The sequence below is a fragment of the Peromyscus eremicus genome, chromosome 4, assembly GCF_949786415.1.
Source record: "Peromyscus eremicus chromosome 4, PerEre_H2_v1, whole genome shotgun sequence".
Taxonomy (NCBI): Eukaryota; Metazoa; Chordata; class Mammalia; order Rodentia; family Cricetidae; genus Peromyscus; species Peromyscus eremicus.
Genome location: NC_081419.1, coordinates 83745078 through 83772531, shown reverse-complemented (window position 1 = coordinate 83772531; position 27454 = coordinate 83745078). Strand labels below are relative to the sequence as shown.

Genomic DNA, 27454 nt, shown 5'->3' with positions numbered 1-27454 from the left:
GACTAGCCTCAAACTCACAGAAATCTCTCTGCCTCTGCCTCTCAAAGACTGGGATTAAAGATGTGCATTTGCTGTTTTGAATTAGGGGCTTGTAGCCCATATTGACCTTAAATTTGTAATCTTTCTGCCTCCTGCCTCAGTCTTTGAACCAGGTTCTAGTTATGCACTGCCACACCCAGTAATGCAATTCTTTTTATATTTTCAGTATTCTCAGCAGGGCTATTTGCAATGTAATACGAAAGTTAAAAATTTCATACAATCAACTAAACCTATTATGATTAGTCGCTTGTTCTGTTTGGATAAATCTTGACCCACAGCCTTCAGACTTTTGAATGATTAATTTCATATCATATGCAACATATTTAAAGGTAGAGAATATATATGCTTTACTCATATTTAGTAGTCTTTGAATAATAATAGCAATAAATGCTCATTACTGCAGTTAACTCCTTTTCCTAGTTACTTTTCTATTGCTGTGATAAAAGCCCATGACCAAGGCAACTCATAGAAGAAAGAGTTGAATTTGGACTTAGAATTTCAGAGAGTTAGAGTCATTGATAGCTGAACAAAGACATCACATGGCAGGGGGAACAACTAGGAGTCGCACTTACCTAAAAAGTTGAAGCAGAGAGAGACACAGGAATAGTGCAGATCATTTGAAACCTCAAAGCCCACTCCCAGTAACACACCTCCTCCAACAAAGCTCCACAGTTCCACCAACTAAGGACCAAGTATTCAAACATATGAGCCTATGGGAGCCATTCTCATTCAAACCCCCAAAACATTGAATGTTAATAATATAGGAACTGGCTTATAGGCTGTAAAATAATGAAAAATATAAGCCTGATGCCTCACCACTGTCAAAATGTCAGATCCTGAAGGCTATCCTTGCATTGCGCTTCATGTAGTCTAAGAACTGGTACCCTCCTTTGCATAATAATATAATTCTGATATAAATTCATTGTTAGTTTGAGGAATTATTTGGTTTTCATATCTATTTACATATTCTGTTAGAATAGAGAAAGATGAACGATAGTCATGGGACTAAAATTCAGCAACCATACTTTACAGGAACCTCTTTCAAAGAGATGCCACTGGAAAATAGTGTGGCTAAAACAAATTTTCTTCTGAAACACATCTAGATAATTTAATTTGCATTTTCAGAGGAATGAATTTGTCTTACTCCCACTGAACTTTAAAAATAAAGAAGTCAAATCTCAATAGAACTCATATTGCCTATTTTAAATTTTAAGAAATTTTTTTCAAGAGGTCAGAAGATCTGCAGTTTTATTTCATTAGATTAAAGCCATTAACTATTTGTGATAATCATCTCATGTATTTTGTAGTACCCACACTAGATCGGGAGCTAATGAGAACCACCAGCACAAGGACTGGGTTGTATGTTTTCTTCTCTGGATGCATGGTTGTGGTGCTGCCAGTAGTTCACAGCAGCATTGCTCCAGTATTCAAAACTTCAAGGGAAATGTGGTCTCTCTTTGGAGTATCTCAATGGTTAACAAATAATCATTGTGTATTTTTTGTGGAAAGAGAAAGAGACCTGCCCTGGGACTCACTGCATAGCTTATGCTCATGATGAATTAATAGCATTTTTCTTTCCTGCCTCATATCCCCTAATGCTAGGGTTACAGACATGTACATCACGCTTGGTCATAGATTAAATGTTTTTTTTTAAGAAAGAATGTAGACACAAACTAGAATAAAAATGTGCATATTGATTTTAAAATCCCAGATGTCATGAGCTCTAATTTTGATCTTTTCATTTGAAAGTTAGACTTCCATTATGTCTCCCTTTCATATTTAAACACTTAATATCTAAATGTATGTTATCTTTTTCTTTATTTAACTGCCATTTTAATGACCAACTGTGGTTGTTTAAATGAGAATATCTGCTATAGGACCATATGTTTGAATGATTGGTCCCCAGTTGGTGGCAGTGTTTGGAGAGGTTATGGGAATCTTAGGTCATGGATTCTGGATGGAGGAAGTGTGCTACAGAAGGCGGGCTTGGAGAGTTTATGACTTTCCTACTTTCAGCCCCGCTATCTGCTTCTCACATGTAGTTGATATGTGATCTTTCAGCTTCCTACTCATGTAGCCCCTCCCGCTCTTCCATTCTGGACATCTAGATACCTGGGACAATAGCCAAAAGAAACTCATATTGAAATTGCTTTCAGTTATGGTATTTTCTTACAGCAGCAGTCAGTAAAGTGCTTGGACCAAAGTTCAATTCCATAACTCACATACAAAACCTGGACATAGGGATGCACACTTGAAGTTCCAAGGTTGAAAAGTAAGAGAGAGCCCTGCTATCAAGCCAGTCTAGCCTGTCTCAAAAACAAAACAAAACAAACAAACAAATAAAACACTAAAAACAACAAAACACACACAGTGCCTAAAAGTGTATAGGACATCTGGGTTGCCATCTGGCCTCCACATGTCCTTACTCACATGTGCAAATAAACCTGCACGTGTATGTCCACCTGTACACACGAACATTCATATGTACACACACACACACACACACACACACACACACACACATAAATATATTTGTGCTGTGTGACATGGTGAATAGGACCTTAAGGGATATATGTACTAGCAACAGAAGCAGTGAGATACATATGTAAATCTTAAGGAACTCTAAGAAATACCATGTACTGAGTACCAAATGAATCATCAGTAAGCTTAAGAGTTGCTAAGATAAGAAATTATCACTGACCATTAGAATGGTACAGCCTTTTATAGTTAATCTTCATTGCCAACTTGACCGGAATGGGAGTCACCGAGGAGACACACCACTGGGTGTAACTGTAAGGAATTTTCCATGGAAAATTAACTGAGGAGGGATGACCCACCATGTGTGTATGGGGAACCATCCCCTGCACTGAGTAAAAGTGGGGAAAGGGTGCAGGAAAGACCAAGGAGCACCAACGTCCATGTCTCTCTGCTTCCTGACTGTGGAGAACGTGTGACCAGCTGTTTCTGCTCAGGCCCCCAAGCCCACAATTCTTTGTGCCACCATACCTTCCCCCAAATTAGAGACTGTACTCACAAACTGTCAGCAAAAATCAATCCTTCTCTAAGTTGCCTTCATCAGGTATCTTGTCAAAACAGTGAGGAAAGTAGCAGAGAGAGCTCACACAGAAGACAAGGCCATTGCTGAGATAAAACTGGCCATGTCATCTGTAGCTCTTCACAAACGCTCTATGAGAGGAATATGAAAGAATTTTGAGCTTTGGGTTGGAATATCCCTGGAGTTCTGTAAGCAGGTCTTAATGAGTTATCTGGTGGGAGTGTTGAAAAGCAGAATTCTGACTGAAAGGCCACCAATGATGACTGTGTTCTTAAGTATTCAGAGAAGAATAAAACCTGTTTTAGGAATTAGATTTAAGTCTCACCTGGCTGTTGTCTCCCCATGTGGAGAAAAGTTCAAGGGAGCTGAATTCAAAACAATGGACTAAGTTGTTTGCTAGAGGAAATTTCAAGACAGTGAGACAGACGCCTAGGCTGTGCCTTGGTTATTATTTGATGGAGTTAGTCAGATGTTCAGTGGGAAAGATCAGAAATATATGAGAAGTGTGTAATTTGGTGAGGAATGGGTGGTGAGTCAATAAATTTACAGATAAAATGGATGCCCACAAAGCAGCTGTACTGGTGAAGATATTAGCATCATTAGAGAAACCTCAGGCTCTTCACTGAGACTGTATATTTTAAAGGTGCTCTACGGGTAAGACTTATTGAAGGCTCCAACTTGTATAAATGCAAATTGATTTGAAAGGAGAGAGCCTGAATGGAGAATACTGGTGAACAAGCTCTCTGCTCTAAAGCAGCCACCTATGGAAAAAATTGTCCCAGGTTTGTCAGCCAGTGTGTAGAAAAATCATGACAGCTGTGACAGAAAGGAGATAGACTACATATTGAATGGGTGTCAGAACTTGTCAACATCTCCATGGTGCATGTTTTTCAAGCATGCAAAATTCAAGAATTATGTGGCTATGAAGGCTTGGTCTGAATGTTCTAGAAATTGGCTGAAACCAGCTGATGTATGGCAGGGTGGGCTTCTCTTGAAAGAAGCAATTATTAAGCCATTGCGTGAAACTATGGAGACATAGGGATGTTGGGGGTCCAGAATCATGGGAAGTCCACTAAGAAAGTGGTGCCCAGTGCGGAGTAGGCTCAAGAGAGAGGCTCTATTGTGATACAAGTGTCAGAACTAGAGGGGTAGTGATCCACAAACACACTGGAGCCCAATGATGCTACCACAAGCCCCAGGTACTAGATATGGAGAAGGTGGGGTTAATGTTTGCCCTCTGAGTCTGGGTCTGCCCTTTCCTTACCATCCTCCCAGCCCTTCATTTATGAATAGAATATTGCTGTGTGTTATTACTGGAGGCATGTAATGTTAGGATTTTTTTCTTTTTTTATCTTTATTTTTTATTCAGAAGGCCTCTCAATTAAGAGATTACTATGAGTCTCAGAAGAGACTTTTGACTTTAGGCTTTTGAAAACTGAAAGACCATAAGGACTTTTAAAATTGGACTGAATGCATTGTGCATTAAAGATAGACATCAGCCTTTGAGACCCAGGCATGGAATGTGATGGTTAAAGCCATGTGTTTAACTATTGGGTTGACAAACTATCAACTTTGTGTTGGTTAACCATCATTGTCACATATACCGGGTTTGGAATCACCTATGAGGTGCACCACGCTGCGTGTCAGTGTGGGCATTTCCAGAGGAGGTTAACTGAGGGAAAACTCACCCTGAATGTGAGTAATGCCACTCAATACATTGGAGTCCCAGGCTACATAACAAGGGGGTCGGGGAGAAGCCGGAAAGCCCAAGGAGTGCCAGCATTCATCTTTCTTTGCAGACTCTGAAGTAAATGTAAGTTGTGCCTCACAGTTCTGCCTCCACTGCCCCGGCCATTCTCACCATCTCTCCTACCTGACTGTGATACACTATATTCTCAAACTGTCTGCCAGAGTAAACCCTTCCTTAAGTTGTTTTGTCACGCTAACAGGAAGAGTAGCTAATCCAAGGCTCTAATGTGATATCAGCACAGAGGAAATGGGCATTTTATGTCAAAATTATGAGTTATCTGTTCAGGGTTTGAATGTCTTATTAAGAGTCAAGTGAGCTATCAAGGAAACCAAGGAAGAAGTTATCTCAAAGAAAGTGTCTGTTATTTCTTGCTGATTTTCTCATTTCTTTCCTAATAATTGGTATTGAAGAATTTAAAGGAATAGAAAAGGACAGTGTTGGGTGGATAGAGAAGGAAAAAATGAATCAGAGAATGGTGGAGACTGATCAAACTGTGTTGTAGGAAAGTGCAGAACTATTTTTTTTAAGTAAATAAACTTGCATGAGTGAGACCATGTTAAGGAGATATTTTCTGGCCTACATATTAGAGAAGGTTGAATCTCTGTTTTGTGTTGCTTTTGGAATCAGATATCTAGGGACTGGAGAGGTGGCTTAGCAGTTAAGAACACTGACAGTTCTTCCAGAGGACCTGTGCTGGGAACCATCCCTGGCGGTGATGGGTCCTGTAGAGGGTGTAAGGAGATGGCAAGGAAAGAAGTAAGCCAGGCCATGGTGAGAATCTCACAGCCTATCTGACTAGCAGCCAGAGTGTTTCTTATTTATACAGAATTTAGTAAGCAAGGATTCATTCATGATGTTCCAAAACATAGATCATAACATTTTTTTTGTTTGTTTTGGACATGTGTTTTCACTTCCTTTTGCTCATCTTTTAGTCGTCATTAATAAATTATAACAGAACAGAATTATCATTTCCAATCACTTTCCCACAAGTTTTGACATCATTAATAAACAGAGTTGTCATTCTTACTCATTAACCCCATAACCCAGATTTTGAGAATCTAGAGGCATATGACAGCCCATGCTCAGGCTGGTAGCTTTGGTTGCTTCAAGGGCACTAGACCAAAACAAAAATCTTCAACAACCCTGGGCATTTTGCCATGTCCCAAGCAGTGTATTATTAACTCTTAGTGGTCAGAGTGCCCAGGAAAAATCCTCAGGCCAAAGCTGCTGCAGTTATTATTCAAATTCTGGCATAATACAGTGTTCATATTTATATTTTTATGGAATTTGTCTATATGTCTAATCTTGGCATTCTGTTGTTCTTTGATCATACGTAACCATAGTGGCTCTGCATGAGCTAACTTTTCTAAGAGAGGGAGGTCCTGATAACTCATACTTTTTCATCTTTCCACTCCATACTTTGCTCATCAATATGTCTCTGTGTAGGGCAGAGTTATATGTCATGTAATTGTCTAAGTGTACAGTGGGAAGAGGTTTGTAATCTTAACTGTGGCCAACTCCTGTACCCCACTGAGTCTTGTTGACCTTTTTGAGTTTACTTTGTTTTGAATATCTTGTTCCTGTGTAAGTACAGGGACAGATGTTTCAAGAATGTTTCATAGCCTCATGAAGACACCTCTGGCTTCTTTACGTGTCACAACCTCCATGGTGTAAAGAAGACCTTCAAGTAGATGAGGATATCTCCCTAAAAGCAGGGGGGTTGGGGGAATAGTATGTTCAGGACTGTCCTGGGAAAGCTTAGAAGCAGCATTCCTGGGAGAAGGCATAAATGATTCATAAGGAATTTTCCATCAATCCAATATCCCCAAATTGTACAAATATTAAAAGTGCCCCAAGTATGTAACAGGTGGAGATGAAAACCAAAGGTGGCATGGCAGCCATCTTGTGGCTCAGCTCTGCTGGATCTTTGTCAGGTAGCTATGCTGGCTTTATGACTTTGCCATTCCATTCAAATATGGCTGTGCCAGACCTGGGTTAATGCCAAAATGGTGGTTCACAACTGTATGAAACTCCAATCTCAGGGGATCATATGGTTGTCTGGGGGGCCAGCCTCAAGCAGCACGAGGCTCCAAAGGAATTCCACAGTGGGCAATAATCAGCGCATACTGTGACTTTTTTATGTGAGGGGGATAAGGGAAAAAACACTCACATACTTTCTTAATAGTTTCCTTTAGACCTTTTCTTTATTCTTCTTTTGCATTCTCTATTCTTTATTTTCCTGGTGATTTTCTTCTCCCATTTTTGATGTTTTCTAACTCTGTCTTTATTCTTGATGTTTTCCTTCTAACTCATTGTAAATGTCTCATTCTTGATGTTTTCCTTCTAATTCATTTTAACTCTATTCTTTCCCTTACAGGTTATGTACCCCAGCAGAATCTTTCAGGCAATACAAAAATTACAATGTGGTTACATTCTGTTTTTCAAATGAATGATTATAATGAATACAAGTAAAAACCAGCATGATATATATATATATATGTATGTATTTATATTTATATATATATATATATGTACATACACACATACTTAAAGAACTTTAATAACCTTCGCTAAGACCCTCCTATCCTAAGGCAACTACAAAGGCTTTCTCCTGTAGTTGGAAGTTTTCTCCGGGTCCCATCAAACCCCCTCAGTCCCGCGGCCCGCTTATAAAATAATCACTCAGAAGCTTATTAATTAAACTGTTGGCCATTAGCTCAGACCTACCACTGACTAGCTCTTACATTTAAACTCAGCCCATTTCTGTTAATCTATATGTTGCCACGAGTTCCGTGGCTTTACCTGTATGCTGTTAAATGCTGCTCCCTGGATGGCGGGCTGGCATCTCCTGATTTAGCCTTCCTCTTCCCAGAATTCTCCTTCTCTGCTTATCCTGCCTATACTTCCTGCCTGACTACTGGCCAATCAGCATTTTATTAAGCCAGTGTACAAAAGCATTATTCCACAGCATTCTCCAGCTACACACTATCCTCAACCTAGAGAGATCCTTTTTTATGTGTATTTGTCTTGATTTGATCTGCTTGTATTTTTGTTGTTTTTGTTATTTTGTCCATTGGATAAATTAGCATTTATAACATTGCCATTTTTTTATGTTTTTGTTTTGTTTCGCTCTTAAGCTAGTCAACTTTTTCTTTTGATTGAAATTAGGGTTTTTTTCTCATATTGTATATCCTGGTTATGGTTTCCTCTACATCCACTCCTCCCAGTTCCTTCCCAATTCCCCTCTCATCTGCATCCATTCCCTTTCTCTCCTTGGGGGGGAAAACAGGCTTCTAAGGGATAATAAAATAAAATATAATAAGATAAAACAAAAGCTAACATATCAGACTTGGACAAAACAAACAAAAAGAAAAGAGCCCAGGAGAAGACAAAAGAAACAAAGACCCACAGGTTCCTACAACCAAAAGTCCCATAAAAACACTAAATTGAAAGCCATCTTATATATGCAAAGGACCTGGTATGGACCTGTGCAGGCTCTGTGCATGCTACCTCAATCTCTTAGAGTTCATATGTATGTTAATCATGTTCATTTAGAAGGCCTTGTTTTTTTGGTGTCCTCCATCCCCTCTGGCTCTCACACTCTTTCTGCCTCCTCTTCTGCAGGGTTCCCTGAGCCCAGAGGGGAGAGATTTGATGAAGACATCCCATTTAGGGCTGAGTGTTCCAAGGTCTCTCTCTCACTCAGCATAATGTCTGGCTGTGGGTCTCTGTATTTGTTCCCTTCTGCTGCAGAAGGAAGCTTTTCTAATGATGACTGAGCAAGGTGTTGATCTATGAGAATAACATAATGTCATTAGGAGTCATTAATTGCTGCGTTCTTTTAGTATAACAGTAGTATTTGGGTTTATTCTGTTCCTGAGCTATCTAGTCTGGTTCTTTGTGACCAAGAAGTGTCAGGTGTTGGTTCCATCTCATGGAGTGAGCCTTCACTCAAATCAAATATTGGTTGATGACTCACATAAGTTTTGTATCACGATTGCCCTAGCATATCTTGCAGATAGGACACCATTGTAGACCAAAGGGTTTGTGGCTGGGTTTATGTTTATGTTTTTCTTTTGGTAGCCTGCAGAGTATCTTCTTGTAACACAGATGCTAGCATGTACATGTGAAGGCTCTGTGCAGGCACCAGCTTGACTTCCCCATGCTCAATGAGTTGTGCAGGTGTTATCTTCAGCGATGGAACCTTACCATCAGTTTGTAGAGAGCAACATATAGTTTTGACAACAGCCTGGATTGTTTGTTCCCATGGAACCCCTCTGGCCAGCGACTCAATTAGGTGTAACCAAATCCCTGTACTAGAAGCTTCATTTGGTGACAATAGATGGAAAGTGGGAGCTCTTCCCTTCACCCCCATTATTTGACAGTTTTATTTAGATTGCCTTCCTATATGTTTATTTTTAGGAAACTTCTAGTGTATTAGGTTTCCATGGTACTCCTCAAATGGCCCTTGATTTTAGCTGTCTCTCCCATATTGCCTCCCCCTTCCTCCTCTCTTCTCCTCGCTCCCCACTTGATCCTCTAGTTCCTGTCCTCCCCCCAATCCATTCATAACTATTTATTTTATTTTCTTTCATAATGGGTCTATCTGTCCCCCCAGTCCCTTACTCTATACCTTGATCTTCCCATTCCAGACCCCCCATCCAGTATGCCTGCCTGGTGATTTGAGTTGAAATAGCTGTCTCGTTTTTTTTTTTTTTTTCCTGGAAGATTTTATTATAATATCAATGTTATTTTGTTTATATAATATTAGAGTTACTTAAATAGCTAAATATTTAAATATTTGGGAGAATACATGGTGGAGCCACCTGTGCATGTCTTTTTCTCTGTGGGAGACTTTATAATTACAGATTAAATTTCTAACTGATTTCAGGACTATATTTTACATTTCTTATGTTAGTTTTAATAAGTTATAGTTTCCCGAGAATATTTCCATTCGATCTAAATCTCTAATTTACTAGTATAACATTGTTAAATATTTCCTCCTGTGATATATTTGATATCTTATAGGGTCTAAAGTAGTATTTTCCTCTTCATCTCTGATATTGGTAAACATCCTTATGGGTTGTTAATCAATTTTCTTAAAGTCTTTTCAAAGAACATATTTTAACTCATTGTATAAATATTCCTTTCCATTTTTAATTTTTAATTCTTTTAATATTTCTTCTTTTATTTTTACTTTCTTTTATTATGGGATTTGAATGTGCTGTTGTGTTAACTTATGAAAATAAATTTATTGTCTATGACTTCCCTTTTTAATATGTGCACACATATGTGGAGTTTTTCCAGAGCACAGCATTAGCAGCACACCCTGTCTCAGTGCTTTGACTTTTCACTGGGCTGTTTTGTTATTGCTTTGTTTAATTCATTCCTAGTGTCCTTGTATGATTCATTTTGTTTATTGATATTTAGAAGTATATAACTGTTAAAACATTTTTGGGCTTCAAGTTATCTCTTTGTTTCTGGCTGCCAGTTAAATCCTGTGGCTTGGTCTGTGTCTATAATTCTACCACCCAGAAAAAAAGAATATTTGAGTATAATTGCCACAGTAGTTGGGATGTTATTTGTTTTTGTGTGCGTGTACGTACATACATATATACCTTTAGTAGACCTTTAATAAGTCCCTCCTATCCTAAGACAACTATGAATGAAGGCTTTCTGCTGCCATGCGCTCTATCTTCAACCTAGAGAGATCATTGTTTATATTTATTTGACTCAATTTGATATGCTAGTAACTTTTGTGTTGTTATTTTGTGTATATGTATACATGAAGAAAGAGGAACCTTTTCCTAAGTTCTAGGAAATATCTCTTGTATCTTACTGGTCAAAATTGTATGCATGTTGATCTCTCTAAACAAATTGTGGTGGCCATGAGGATGATGTGTGTAAAGCAATTAACAGAAATCTACCCCTAAGAGCATATATATACATATATATGTATATATGTATATATATATATTTTTTTTTCCCCAGCAAAACAGAACTAGTAGGATATAGGTATATATAAACATGGGCATGTATATACATATGTGTGTGTATGTGTTATGTATGATATGTAATTTAATAAATATACACAAGGTGTGGTTTAGTATGTAGAAATTTATGAAAAAATATAAATGAGTTGAATGTTTTTTATTTTTGGATATTAACTTTATTTTTAATTACGTGTATATGTGTTTGTGTAGGGGTATGCATACTTGAGTGTGTACATGAGTGCAGGTGCCCACAGAAGCCAGAAGAAGGTGTCGGACCACTTTGGGCTGGAGTTACAGATGGTTGTGAGCTGCTATGTGGGTGCTAGAAACCAAACTCGGATCCTCTGCAAGAACAAGTGGTCTTAACCACTGAGCAATCTCTCCAATCCCACACAAAATGTAGCTCACTCACCCCACCCCCAAGAGTGTGGGGGGGGGGGGCCAGGGGTGCGGGTTGAAGAAGTAGAGAGAATACTGGTGGGGGTTGGATTTACTTCAAGGAGTTTGCTCACATAACTGTGAGGTCTGTCGTGTGTGAAATATGTTTGGCAGCGGGCTGGGAAGTCTTGGGTAGAAAGTAATGTTGTAGCCTTAAGGCAAAATACCTTCATCCCCTGAGAAACATGATTCTTTGCTTTTAAGACATTGTAGCTGAGTGGTTGAGGCACACTTCCATTCTTAAAGTCAATGTTCTTGACTTAAAACCCACTCATTGAAAAGTACCTTGTAGCAATACCTATACTACTGTCTGTTTAAATAGCCAGTCTGTTACATATATCATCAAATACATGGCAGTTTTTTAAAAATCTGTAGCTGAACTTTTGAGGTCCTATTGGAATGAAGAGTTTGGCACCTTGGCAGAGGCTAAAAGTGTCCTTAGAGTAGGCAGAGCTTCATATGTGGGAAGGCTGCTGTGCAACATGGGTTCTGAACTTGAGTCACATACGCTGATACTAAAGAGAAAAGTTACAGAAGGAACTGCTTAATTGAAAAGTATTAATGATTTTTTCCTTGGTTTAGCTTTTTATTTTATTTGGGCTTTCATGTGGTTTGGAAGATTTAATGTATAGGGTAACCCATGCTTTTACTCTGAGCTACCTCTCCAACTCTAACTAATAATAATATTCAAATATGAATTAGATTACTGGTGCTTACTGTAAATTAAGTTTCAGTATTATATATTTCTTGACATCTAGTGTAAATAACATATTGTAAAACATTATTTTGCACACATGGAGTTCAGTAGATAATAAGCATATTTTTCTACAGTTATATTAAACATTGAATAGTAATTGAGATATGATAGCGTCAGGATTCCTTAAAGAAGCGAAGTGCTTAGTATTTGAATTAGTGATATTGGATTATATTTATGTCCCTGTGTATATACATGTATATTGTTTCTTACATTTAAATACACGGTGATTACTTTAGTATATAAAAAAACACTTGTTTCTTAAATGTCCTAATGACAAATTTCCCTTGCTTCTGTGCTCTTGAAGGTAAGATTCCCTAGCTGAACATCTGTTCTTTGCAGAGGGATCTCTTGGGCTCTATATCTGCTTCTACTTGATCAGCAGGTTCAGTTCCCTGTGATTTTGTGCAGTTGTTCAAACAAGCCAATCATATTCTTCTGTAGCAGCAAGGAAGCACTTTTGACAACATACCGTCTTCTTCTTATATCCTTGTTCACTTTGCTCCTGAGTGAACCCCCACATGCTCAAGCATGGTTTTGTTTCCTTGTGTACAAAACTGGAAATTTAGATGTGATTAACTTTACAATCTCACCCATATCCAGTAATGAGTGTTGACTGTTTGGCTATCTATATAGCCTAAGGTTGGGATCCAGAGGTGATTCAAACAGAATTCTTCCCCTTTCTTAGCTCCAATTCATGATATTGGGATAGGGAAAGATTCAAATATCAGCTGTTGGCATATATGACTTATGAAATGTGTTCCAATCCTGAAATTTTATTTCTTGTTTTTGCTTCTCCAATACTATTTTATTAGCATTTATATTTTCCAAAAATGGGGGGTGCATTTATTTATATCTCTATCATTAGCTCCAGCCACATTGTTCTGTAAATTATATCTTTTCCTCTTAGCTGCTAACTCAAGCAACATGACTTACCAGTTTTCCTGTCCCCTTGTTATATTCGCCAAATAGCATAATCACTGGCAACAACAGATATGCAGTAAATATTTGGCATGCAATACAAAAGAGAAATCCAGAAATTACTCTTTCATCCAGAATTGAGGAAAATTTACCAATGAGCTGTGAGTTTCCCCTTAAATGGCATAAATTACCTAAGTAAATGCCATAAATGTAAATTGCCTAATGTTAAAATACAAGCCCATTCCATTCAACTTCAGAGAGAGAGAGTAAAAGCTTCTGTATGTTGCCCAATTTCTTTTTCCTCACTCCCCTTCCAAAAGGAATTTTAGTTGTCTTAAGGCCTGAAGAAACCTAAGGGCAGCAGCTCATTTTGTATAGGAAGGAGGATTGGAATAGCAACATAGTGACCTAATCGTCTTCCTGTCTGTTGATTCTGAATGCTTCATGCACATTTTAAAATTCTTGCTGGAAGCTAAAACAGTGCTTCTTCAGGAGTTGTTTAGCCTTTGTCTTTATTTCATTCCTCAAGTATGTGGCTATATAATGCCCCTATCCTAAGTACAGAATAAACATTCACAGCAGTAAAATACTGAGAGTGAACACATTTAACAATTTTTTCTTACTTCTTTTCATTGATGAGATTTATTTTTAATAGGTACATAAAAAGTACACATGTAAGTGGGGTAGTATGGAATGCCTGCATTGGGCAGTGTTTAAATTGAGATACAATAGCACATTGAAAATTCTTATCTGCTCTTTACCTGTGATTTTTTTCTTCTTTCCCCAACTCTTTTCTCATCACTACAAGATACCATACTACCCTCAACTTTGAGATGAGTGTATTAATATTATGAGTGCAAGTTATGTATTACCTATATTCCTGTGCATTCTTAATTCACTTAACATAATGATCTCCAGTTCCATGTAACTGGATTTCATTCCTTTTATATGACTGAAGAGCATTCATGATGTGTATGCACACTTTATTTATATTCTTTTTGTTTTTATGCCTACTGTATTTGGATTTCCTTGGAAGTTAAGTAATTCTTTTCTAAGAATGTCATGTGTAACTTTTTCTTACTCATAAATTTAAGAAATTTTTTAGAGAAAAGAATGAAAACCTAGTCTGACAAAGGAATATATCTGACTTATAAATATATACTTTCTCAAAGTATATGCTAAGTAAGTACATGACACTTAGTGTACTTATTTCAGGTAAATCATTCCGTGATAGGATGTGCTCCCTTCCATTGGCCAGAAACTTGAAGAAAAACTAATACAGCGGGTCTTCTCTCTGTCTCTTGGGTTTATTCACAGGAAACAAATCCAAGCTATGTTGGGCCAATTCAGCGAGGCAGAAGCTTTGTTAATAAAAGCTGGAGTGCAGCCAGGGACTATTGATGGAGTTCTTTTTGATCTGGGGTGTTCCTCCATGCAACTTGATGCTCCTGAGCGAGGTTTCTCCCTTCGGAAAGATGGCCCCTTGGACATGAGGATGGATGGAGACAGGTGGGTATTGAAAAAGCATTTCTTCTTACCACAAGAAAATCAATTCCTTAGAAACATTCTGCATTTAATTTCCTTGAAGACTGAAAAATTCCCAGCACACTCCCACATCCAACACTGTCCATACATAGTAATCAGCTGTGTTTGGTACTCATTATAGACTTCAGTATTTCTTTGGCTTGGTATTCTAAAAGGAAAATATTTACTGTCTTACAGAATATAGTGAGGAGGTATTCAGAATAGGGAAATCAACTTTTATATGATTTTTTTCACTGACAATATGACTGTTTAGTAGTAATTTGGAAAAATTTGATGCTAAAACAATAGTTTTTGTGCATGTCCAGTTATGTCTCTGTAAGAAGCAAAAGGAGCTGTATTTAATTGATATTCTTTTATAATGCTGCAAAAACAAATCTGGCAGGATTCCCATGGTCAACAATTCTGTTTTTGTTCTGTCTCTTATGCAGTCACCCTAGTTGTACCTTCTCCAAAAGATCTGCAATGTATGGCACTGCATCTCACATCACTACGTAGCCGTACATCTCTATAAGGAGTATCACCTGTGACTCCTCTTCATTCTTCAGCGCTGTAGAAATACTATTGCTTGTTTACCATTATTCAGTTCAAATAAACACACAACCTATTTAATAGCATCATGTTGTACTATAAAAAGAGGAGAAAAATTTCCTTTTTCTACATTAATTTTAAGAGCTTAAATTAGTACTAACATCTGGACCTAGCAGTGGTACCAAGCCAGAGTAACCTATATCTGCAACACTTGCCCTTGCTTTTCATGTGCACATGGTGTTGTGCCATGAATATTCTGTGCTAAATACTCATGTATAGTCTCCTGCCTTGATATATGATGTGACTGCTTAATTTGCATTGTGACATATTTATTAGAATCCTATTGTTTCTGAATCCTTTGCCTTCTTCTGCTTGCATTATTGGCATTCAAAGAACAAAGAATATCACGATATAATAAAATAATAAAGTCGTTTAACAATTAGTGACTAATAGTGAAGGTCAGATATTCTCAACTTTAGAAATTAAGGTGATTATATAGAAATAAAATGTTGAATAAATTTATACTCTTCCTGTGTCTTGCTGTGGAAGATACTTTCTGTAATACAATGAACAAAGCTTCTAATTAATAGTGAATTACCATATTCTTAATGTAATAGTTTCTTGGGCAAATTTTAATTTGTAAATCTGCATCCATGAGTTTCTCCTCAAGAACTTCAAAATAAATTTGTTCCTGAGAATTAAGCCCTTAAGTCAATACCTTATGTTTGAACTTATATTTGAAATAATACATATATATTTAAAAGTTGAAGATCTTCCAGGTAAACAATATGGATTATAACCTGTTTGAGATATTCAGAATATGGAATTTGATTCACAAGTAGAAGGGTAGGCCATGGGAAAAAATAATATATATATGCGCACACACACACACACACACACACACACACACACACACACACACACAGAGTTGTGATCTGTCAGTCCCCAGAGAGTGATTGATCCCTAGGATAAAGACACACAGGAGACATTTTCGCACTGGATTCTCAACTCTGTGCTGACCCCAATTACAACAACCACTGCTTTTAGATTATATTATCTTCTCATGTAACAGAGAAGAATTCTAAGCCTCAATGACTTGAAAGGCTAGTTCTGTGAGCAGATATACTCTTTGTTGGGAGATAATATATTGGCACTCAAGTTAAGACTTTCTCTTATGATGTTAAGTTACAGTAACTTTTCAGGGAAATCTTTGGGCTGACAAGGGTAAACTTCATGTTTTCTTAGAGGAGCAGTTCTTCCTGGTCATCATATTAATGCCTATTCAAATGCAGATTTCTGGCCTGCTAGCCCTCAGAGTTATATTCCTTTTGTCTTCTAGCATTATGGAAACCTTATACGACTATTTCATGTTAATGTAACAGTAAAATAATATCATACCTGGTGTCCATTGAATACCACCTGATCAAAATGCTACTTTAATTTTCATGTTTAAAGGTAGAAGGTTTTGAAAACTAAATCCATCATCCTACTTATAATGGCCTTGATAGAGCTAAGGGTCTGAATTTACCATCATTAACAAGAATTGTCTCAGTGGACAGTGGCTTTGGTAACTGAATTCATAGGTATGTAAGATATAGCAGGGATTTTTGTCTTTTATGCTCAAAATGATGACTGGCAAATATATGAACTGGAAAAATCTGAAGGACATGAACGTTTATTGCCCAGTCATTATATTGTCTGTATTTACTATTTCATTTGTGCCTCCTGTCTTAGCAATTCTGATAATTGAAATAAGCATTGTTATATTCATTTCCCAGATTAAAATTGAGAGTCTATTGCATTTAAAACGTTATCCAATATAGCAAGGCTTCAATTCTTATATAGGCCACTACAACTGTAAAAGGAAGGATCTTCATTCCATAAGCCAAAAAAGCAACCCACTGAAATCAAGTTAGGGCTACCATATAAGACATTCGTTGATACAAGATTTCAAAAGAAAATGAGGCTGTCAATTTGAGGGGGTGGGAGGAGCTGGGGGGAGGAAAGATGGGGTGATATAATTTATTTCATATATAGTATAATTATATTTATATTTACTTAATTATATATTTAATTATAATATAACTATATTTCAATTCAAAACATACATAAGTAAATAAAAACAAAACAAAAAAATAAATAAATAAAACCACCATACATAGAACAGGATGTTTCCTACTTCCTAAAACAATCAGAGAGAGAGTACGAATTTCAAAGACAGACTGACAAACATACAGACATGCAAAATTGAATACAAGACAAGGATGAAAATTTCTCCTGAATGCACAAGCATGTTAACAAAGTATTAATCATCAAAAAGAATTTTAGATGTTTTTGCAACCTCACTCTGGCTTAAACCTCAGGTCTTAATGCTCCCGTGTCTTTGGAACTCACAACTATTCACAGTATGAAACTAATAATCCAACATATTTATGTGGGAGTAGTAGCTGTACTACTAGCAGATGTTCCTAATAAGTCGAATCATGACTGGCTCATCAGTTGGAGTGCTTTGACCCATTTCTCTAAATGGAAATGAACTAGAATGATCTGACAGTGAACGCTATTTTATGCTAGTATAATTTAGTCTATGTGGTCAGAACTTAGATTTTCTTTTTGTGCTCCACTTGAAAGTAATATTTAGCCTTGTTCAATCAGTGCTGTTTGTTTTGAAGTTTTAATCCATGATGACCTTTGCCACTGATGACTGAGCTAATATCAAATATCCAATACATGCACAGTTAACATTAGGTCTTTTCAGTTCTTGTGAGGGGAACCTGCCCAGTGTCTTCCTGTGTAGACTTTCTAAGTTGGATTCTGTTATTGTTCCACATGTGGGTTCTTTGCTGGCATAGATTGATTTACTCACTAGCATTCAGACTTGATCAGCTATCATCTGTCAGCATCATGTCTCCTCTTCAAGAAAGGAGTAATTCAATTAGTAATGTCATTTTTGAACAAGTTAATTCTAAACATTCTTCTATTATTTTATCTTAAGAGAAAGCCACAAGATCAATAATAATTTTTTTATGAGTGAAAGTTAAAGGTCAACAAAATACTGTAACTTCCTACCTTGACCTCAATGAATGTTTGATGTTCCTCTTGCCTTAATGATTACTATGTAAAACAGAAACTCTCTTTCATTTGTGTCTGTTTGAGAATTTCTTCTAGACAATGTGTTGAGAATGCCTGAGTTCGTATTCCCAGTACTCTGAAATATCAACTCTTGTCAATAAAATTGGTGTCAGGAAACTGGTTGGCTCTTTTTTGCACAGGTATCCTGACATGCCCACTGCAGCTGATGTTGTGAATGCTTTAGATCAACAAGCACTTGCATCCATCCTAAGAGCATATGGAGAGGAGAAGCATGCCAAGAAAATTGCTTCTGCAATCATTCAAGCACGAAGCATATACCCTATCACTAGGACCCAGCAGCTTGCTAGCATTGTTGCAGGTACCTTCATTAATTCTCTTTAATGTCTAAGAGTAAAAAATTAAATTAACATCTGTTACATATATATGTATATATATATTACATATATATGTATATGTATAGTGTAAGTGTAAGTGTGTGTGTGTGTGTGTGTGTGTGTGTGTGTGTGTGTGTGTGTGTTCCTCCCTGTCTGGCTCCCAGAAGGATTCATTTATATGTGAAATCATTCAGAACAGCGTTCTTTATATCCTTCTCAAATGTCAGGTTTCTTTTTTTTTTGTTTGTTTGTTTGTTTGTTTTAAGCTTTCTCTCTCCAACAACTTTAATACCGTTCACAATTTTTAAAGATTATGTGCCATGGGTGGCTGATTAATATAATAGAAATTTTGTAAGTGGTAATTTATCATTTGTGCTGACCAAGGTAGAAGATGGAATGACAAGGTTTAAGGAATGGCTTGATCCATCACAGTGGTTGATAAGCATCCCATATGAGATTTGACATTACTTCTCATAGTTTTATATTTCTACGTTTTCATATTTCAGGCAAAAGGAGAATTGCATTGCCCAACTGCTAAAATAAAACTCAGTGACTCATACATCTATTCTAAACAATCAGCTAACAAAGGGTATGTGATGTATAGGTTATTCCGCTTTGTGGATGCTAACTAAATCAGCCTAAGGGACTTATTGAAACATTTCATCTTTTCTGCTGTTCGCCACCGTAAACCTCTTGAACCGGATTCTAGCTAGGAGGAGCTTTTTTGTACCCTTTCCATTTGAAGCCAATGCTGTTTCACAGCTATGTTTTGATGAAAGTTTCTCAAAGCAAAAATGTAACTCCTGTCATTACTTAACAGAATTACAGTGATAAATTATTCATCTTGTTGGACCAACAAAAACGCTATATCATTTTTATATACCAAAAATATATTAAGATTGTTTTCATTGTTTCTTATTAAATTATGTAAGTAACAAGTAAATAAAGTACCCAGTATTGGCTAAGGCTATCATAATACTAGATGGAGTTTAAGGAATAAAACTTAATTATAAATTCACTCAAATCATTAAGCTGTCTTATAATAATTGTTTATGGCATAATTAAATATAATTAAACTATATTATATTTTATTTAACATAATAAAGTATAAAGAATTGACTAAGTCTTTAATATTTCAAGCTGCCTTTGTCAGGCCCTTCACAACTTAATACCTTTTATTGAAGTTGGAGTAGAATTCACGTGGGTTTTGTAAACGTACAGTATTTTACAATTTTTCCCTCCAAAAGAGTTTATACTAGAATATTATCATGTAATAGATTCACCTTCTCTTTATATACATTGCCCTTCTTATTCTTTACTCCCCAGGCAACTATCCTTGTCCTTGCTGTCTTTAAGAAGCACTGCATGCTATCTTCTGTGAGAAATCATATTATTTATTCATAAGAAAACACGATTTTGTCTGGTACTGAATGAGGGTTTGTAGCTAACGAGCACCTGAGAGATTGTTCTGTTGAAACCTTTATCCAGTAACTTGTGTACCAATTCTAAAGAGGACCAGTGGTTTGTTCAAGACTATGGCCTAATTAAGGACAGTTGGTACTCATTAAAATTTAGGAGATGATGAATTTGAGACATAATTGGGAGTATAGTTTTAAGAAATTAAATTAGCTGTTTTGTTTCTGGATCTTAATCTGTGAAATTGGGGATATACTAATCTGGTATAAGATAGAAATGATGTGAACTTATACCACAGGAACAATGTAACTATTCCTAGGAATATCGTAATGTTAAGAATACATTGGGGCTATGTTAACAATGAAATAAAAGGAGAATATTCACATATAGGCAAGGAAAAAATTGTGAATGTCTGGTTTTATGTCTTTAATATCAGTCAATAGAAATACAACTTTATTGAGAGCAATATAAGTTTTTGAAAAAAAGAAAGACATGATATTTCAGAAAAGAGAAAACTATGACCTACCAGAATTGAACCAGAGACTAGAAAGCTTAATATAATAGATCTATAGCAAGCAATGAGATTGGAGTTTTCTAACTAAAACAGCTCAAGTACATATGTATTCTCTACTGAGTTCTATGAAACCTTTGAAGAACCCAGCAACTATCCATATCAGAACAAAACTATCCATAAAATAGAAAGTGAAGAAATAACACCAAGCTCATTTTATGAAGCTAGTATTACCCTGATACCAAAGCTGAATAGGAATACAAGAACAGCAACAAATTATGAGCCACTGTCCCTGATCATGCATGCCACATGATTTTTTATTATTCTTTATATTTTTAGATTGTAATATAATTATATACTTTCCTCCCTCCAAGACCTCTCATATATCCTTTCTTGATCTCTTTCAAATTCATGGCTCTTTTTCCATTAATTGTTGCTGTGTGTGTGTGTGTGTGTGTGTGTGTGTGTGTGTGTGTTTCTAAGTACTTAACTACAACCTACTCAATATGTATAATACATACATGTTTTAAGGCATGACCATTTGATATTGGATAACCAGTTGCTGTCCTCTCCATGGGGATGATGACGTTTCCCACATCTAGCATTCCTTAGTTGTCTGTAATATTTTGTATAGGGTTGAGGCCTCCTGGGTTTTCATCCTCCACATTAGCATGTATGCTGTTTTCCTTATTCAGATCATGTTTAGGCAATCATGTTGGTAAGACTATATGAGTGTAGCACTTCTGTTATTACTAAGAGACACAATCTCACTGCAAACACCCTTTTCCTCTGCCTCTTAAAATCACTCAACCCCCTCTTCCACAAGGATCACTGAGCCTTAAATGTGGAGTAGTATTATAGATGTATCCATTAGGGCTGGGCTCACAACTCTGCATTTTGAGTAGTTGTGGTTTTCTCTAATGATCTTTGCCTGTTGCAAAGAGAATTTTCCTTGATGAGGGCTGAGGACAACCTTTTTCTGGGGATAAGGACATATATTTAGAATCTATTGGGAATTATGCTAGTTTAGTATAGTGGTGGTTGTAGGTTCTCAGATCCAGGACTTCACCAGCCCTGGTTAGTTGTCTAGGTTTCCAATGAAGAATTTGCAAACCAAATTCAACAACACATTCTACCTTGTAGTTGTAACATAAAGTCTTGCTTCAATCAAAAGATCTCTATGTTCATAGCATTTACTACTGTCATTAGGTAACTGAGTTAAATATTACATAAAATGATGAAATATTGATTATGAAAGAAAAGACATTTGGAGTAGGCTGTTTCTTCACAGAATTGTTTCCTTGGCTATGCAGAAGCCTTTTCATTTCATGTAATCCAATTTATCAATTTTTGACACTATTTCTGAGCATGGCAGTCTTTTTCAGAAAGTCAATTCTTACCAGGACCAAATGGGCTTTATTTCAAGGATGCAAGGATTGCTCAACAACACAAATCAATAAATATAATGCATCTTATGACTACACTCAATGACTGAAAACACATAAATATATCAATAGATGCAGAAAGGTCTTTGATGAAAACTAACATTCCCTATTGAGAAAATCCCTGAAGAAAATAATAATAGAAGAAACATTGCTCAATATAGTAAGAGTATATATACCACATCTATAGTCAGCATTTACTCAATAGAGAAAACTTGTGAATATTTTCGCTACAATGAGGAATAAGACAAGGATATCTTCTTTCTCCACTCATCCATTGTTGTCACTAAAATGTTGACTAATAATAATACAAAAGAAATAAATTAAAGGCATATGAATAGGAAAAGAAGAAGTAAATTATTCTTATTAAAGATGATATGATCCTATATGTAAAAATTTGAAGATCCTACCAGAAAACTCTGAGCTGATTAACAAAGTGACAGTATACAGTATTAACATATAAAACAATAGTTTGCCTATATACTGATAACAAATCATCTGAGGAGGAAGTGAAGAAAATGAGCACTTTGATAATAACTGCAAAAAATGAAATAAAATAGGGTTGGAGAAAGTACTTGCTCAGTTGGTAAAGTACTTGCTGCACAGCATGAAGACATATTTGATCCCAGAATTCACTTAAAAATGATGAGCATGATGGCACAATTGTGTTATCCCAATACTGGGAAGGTGGAATCAGATAGAACCTGATTAGCCAGCCTAGCCAACTAGGCAGGATTGAGACCTTGCTTTAAAAAAAAAGCAGGGGATGCTGAAAAGGTGGCTCAATAGTTAAGGGTACTTACTCTTCTTGCAGAGGATTCAGATTTAGTTCTCATCACCCCTGTAGTAGACAGACTCACAGAGTCTCACAAATAGACATACAAGTACAAAATGAATTCTTTAAAAAAAAAAAAAATAACAAGTGGACAGCACCTGAGGAATGGCATCTAAAGTTGACCTCTGGCATCTCACACTCATGGACTGGCAAAATTAATATTGTGAAAACTACTGTGCTTCTAAAAGTCATGTTATGTTGCTAATTCTTACAAGTTGAAACATTCCCTCCTAGAGGAATGGAAAGTCATATGACTCAGGGTGCTACAAAACTCACAAGATTATGGAACCTTATGAAACTTACCAGGCTTAGAGGACTCAGAGGGTTACAAGATTTACAGGGCCCAATCCCAATTATAAAAGCAGTGACTATTGAATAGAAAAGATTCTACATGGAGCTCCCTACAGTTAGTCAGGTAGCTGCTGTGGGATGTTTTGTATGCTGTGAATATGTTTTGCTCTGATTGGTTGATAAATAAAACACTAATTGGCCAGTAGCCAGGCAGGAAGTATACGCAGGATAAACAGACAAGGAGAATTCTGGGAAGGAGAAGGCTGAGTCAGGAGATGCCAGCCCGCAGTCCAGGGAGCAGCATGTAATGGCACACAAGTAAAGCCACTGAATACATGGCAACATATAGATTAGCAGAAATGGGCTAAGTTTAAGTGTAAGAGCTAGTCAGTGGTAGACCTGAGCTAATGACTGAGTAGTTTTAATTAATATAAGCTTCTGTGTGTTTACTTGCATTCGAGCAGCTGTGGGACCAGCAGGTGAGGGAGATTTGTCCTGACCTTGCAGCCACAGGAGCCAGGCAGGACCAGAAAAACTTAAGCTACAGGTAGCTACAGGTTTGCAGTTTTCATGAGTTGTCACCATTATTAGGGTTTATGATAATGATGCTGCCTTTGAGAGCTCCTGTAAATAATGCTAATAAACTCACTTCATCAGAATATATTTGGGTGGAATAAACACTAGTTTATTTAGTCTTTTATTGTTACCCTGCATCAAGTGAGTAGGTGTGTTTTTATGTATTCTCAAGAACAGTCATATAACAGTGATCTACAAAGTGAGTGCAATGCCAACCACATTTTTAGTGACATTTTTCACTGAACTTGAGAAATCAATCCTAAACTTCACAAAGAAGCACAAAGTATCCCAGATAATCAAAACAATTCTGAGCAAAAAGAATAATGCTGGAGTTACCACAATTTCTGATCGCAAATTATACTATAGAACTGTGGTAATAAGAACAGCATGGTGATGTCTCAAAAGTGAACATGAAAATTAATGAAATAAGATAGGAGAAGGGATCTTTGATTGGTGTGTAAAATGAATAAAAAATCCTTAATAAAAAAAGAAAAAAGAAAGTAGCATATCCAAGAATATACTCAAAACCTATGGCCCAACTGATTTATGAAAGATATCAAAAACATTCTTTAGAGAAGAAATAGCATCTTCCAAAACCAGTGCTATGAAAATGATATCCACATGTAGAAGAATGAGACTAAATCCACCTCTCATCTTCCTTAAAATTCAATTGATATGGATCAAAGACCATAAGGTAAGACTTGAGACTTTAAAATGGTTGGAGTTAATTAGAGACAAAACATTTGAAGATAGAGGGTTGAGAACTGACTTTCTGAAAAAGATTCAGCTATGCTCAGAAATAATGTCAAGAATTAATAAATTGGATTACATGAACTTAAAAGCCTTCTGCACAGCCAGGGAAAAAATGTCGTAAAGAAACAGCTTACTCTGTATGTCTTTGCTTTCATAGTAAATATTTAGTAATTTTATGTAACATTTTGTTCAGTTCCCTAATGACAGTAGTAAATGCTATGAACACGGAGTTCTTTGATTGAAGCAAGACTTTATGTTAAAACTACAAAGTAGAATACTACCTCAAAACAATTTCTTGAACAGAAAAAAAAGGGCTTGTTTGTAAACTGACAAATGAAAATCTGTTATGAGAGCTGCTTCTTGAAGGAAACAGGAAACAGCAACAGGATGATACCTGCATCACTTCCTAGAGCTGTCATTTACAAAGTTCCGCTGCCTGGGAGGCTTCAAACAATAGAAATGTGTTTTTCCAGTTTCAAGACTTGAGCTGAAATGGAGATAGCAGTAGGACACTGGCCAAGATTCTTCCTTAACTTTTCCTAGAACTTACTGGTTGCCAGCAGACCATGCCAGGTGTTCTGTGTCTTGTAGAAGTCTCTGTCTCTGACTCCACAATCATTTGACACTGTCCCTCTGCCTCTGTTTTTGTTCTGAATTTCCTACTTTTATTAGAAAGCACTCATCTGTGTTTCAGGACCCATCTGAATCCAGTATGTGCTTGACTTAACTTTCTAACATCTACAAAGATCCTGTTTCCTTGGCAGAGCACAATCACAGGTTCTGGGTAGATGCAAATAATGGGAGACATACTCTTCCAAACAGTGTCATTCCTAAGCAACAATTCTATTCAAGAAACAAGTATTTTTGTCAAGCTAAATGTATAGAGGGTATATTTAAGTGCCTTTCTGCTTCTAATAAATTCACATTAATGTCTTTAAACCTGCATATATATATATACACACACACACAAGATATATCCCATTCAGTTCCTGACACATCTTAAAACCCATATTTTTATGGAAATATAAATCACTTCCTTTTCTTTTCAAAAACTTATAATCCAAGAGGCTAAGGAATACCAAGAACCACCCCTGGAGTCATAATATCCATCAGATCAATGTGCAGTAATGTGTAAACCTAGAGTCTATGCCCTTTTGTTGTTGTTGTTGTTATTTTGTGGGTTTTTTTGTTGTTTTTTTAAGACAGAGTTTCTCTGTGTAGCCTTGGCTGTCCTGGAACTCACTGTAGACCAGGCTGGCCTCGAACTCACAGAAATACGCCTGCCTCTGCCTCCCGAGTGCTGGTATTAAAGGCGTGTGCCACCACTGCCTGGCAAGCCTATGCCTTTTCCTGGTACTGGGACTATCACGGAGGTTCCCAAAGGCAAAAGCCAGGCTGTGAGTTGGAACCCTCCTTATCACAACTGTTATGTATTTTATAAATCATAAAATATAATTTATAATCATTTTATAATTCCCCAAATTACCTCTGGAATTTGACTGTTGATGTTCTTATACGTATTTAGAAAAAATATCCATGTGTTTTAATATATTTAACATACATATAGTAAGTATTGTCAACAGTATATACAGTATTCCCTCCAAAAATAATTTATAAGTAATAATTCACATTTAAGCATAACTTTTATTCTAATGTGCTTATAAATGAAGAAGCAAAGTCATAAAGTTTAAGAATTAAAAATGACTATAAGTCATTTACTAAATGTCAGTTTAGAAGTAGACTGTTGGTCACCTCTGCTAAGTCATTGTCTGGCTGTAGCCTTTGTATTCAAGGCATACTGATGTTCTTGCAGCCTTTCAGACATATAGTTGTCTCCCCACAGGTCTTAAATACACTTGTACCCAGAATTGTGGCCTTCCTGCCCCTTCTCTCATGTCCATTTCCTCTGATTAATTCTGGTTTATCCTCTGGGAGTACTTGAACTAGCTAAGATGTTTGCCCATGTGCCTCTGTAGTACTGCGTGAACCAAAGTTCATGGTACAGATATGGTGCGTCTGTTTTTTCAGGTTGTCTTCTACAGTTGTATTGTTCAGTATAGTTGCCAATAGTTACATTGGTCATGCATTTGACATGTGGCTACTCCAAAACAAGAATGTATTCATATGTTCACACACACACATACAACACACACGTAATAAAAATTAAAGAAAAAGAAGCCATGGATTTGGGAGAACTAGAAGGGTACAAGACAGGGCTTTAAGAAGGAAAGGCTAATGGGCACTGATATCATTATATTTTAATTTCAAAAAATAAATGTAAAATTTCAGTGCCATAAATGTAAAATAAGTTCCATATTTTTAATACTGTATAAATATAAAATAGTTTTGTCTTAATTATATGTTGAAATGGCAATATAAATGGCATCAGTGTTTTCTATGGTTTTAAAAAAATTAGCTTTCCATCTTTAGTATTTTTAAATGTAGAAAAACTTTACATACTACATGTAGTGCCACATTTTATTTTATTGAACATGTGCAGTAGCCTTAGGTACCATAAGACAATAGATAGGATTGTCATATCGTGGTGTTTGAACCTTGGGAGACATTTTCCAATGGTAAGGCATGAAATTAACAAATACACATTAAATCAGGGAATCTTGACTCTAAAATAACATCACATGATTAAAAAAAAAAGGATTCCCGATTTCATAGGTCATAAGAATGTAAATGCTCTAACAACATTGAAATAGCATATGCTGGCAAGCTAAAAAAAAAAAAAAAACCACATTGCTTGTCAGTGTTTTGGTTTGTTCATTTTTAGGATAAAATTATTTATATTCCTATCTTTCTAATAAAACGCTGAAGAAAAATAATTCTCAGACAAAGTATTTTATTGATCATAGAATCTTTAAAATGACAAATAACATACATAAACACACTCTTTATGGGGAAAAAACACTTAATTTGGAAAGAAGTGACTGTATGTAGAATTTTGCAGAATGTATGTAAATTTACTTAGTCTTAAAAAGAAGGTAGATTGTTGATCTGGTTCTATTTGAGAAATTTAAGTCTAAGTATTTTCACGAGGCTAATTATCATCATTTTGTCCTGGAGCACTCCAAATTCTAGTGTCTTTTCTCTTCTTTGGCCACAAAAGGTGATCACTAATTAAATGCTAA

At 36.4% G+C, this 27454-nt stretch overlaps 1 protein-coding gene across 1 annotated transcript in view; it reads left to right on the top strand.

The window, feature by feature from the left end:
* The window catches only part of Mettl15 (methyltransferase 15, mitochondrial 12S rRNA N4-cytidine), a 159139-nt gene that overhangs the window by 115276 nt on the left and 16409 nt on the right, over window positions 1-27454 (top strand). The window contains exons 4-5 of the mRNA XM_059261067.1: window positions 14268-14459; window positions 18296-18474. Coding sequence (XP_059117050.1) covers window positions 14268-14459; window positions 18296-18474 — 371 coding nt within the window. The remainder of the gene's footprint in view (window positions 1-14267; window positions 14460-18295; window positions 18475-27454) is intronic.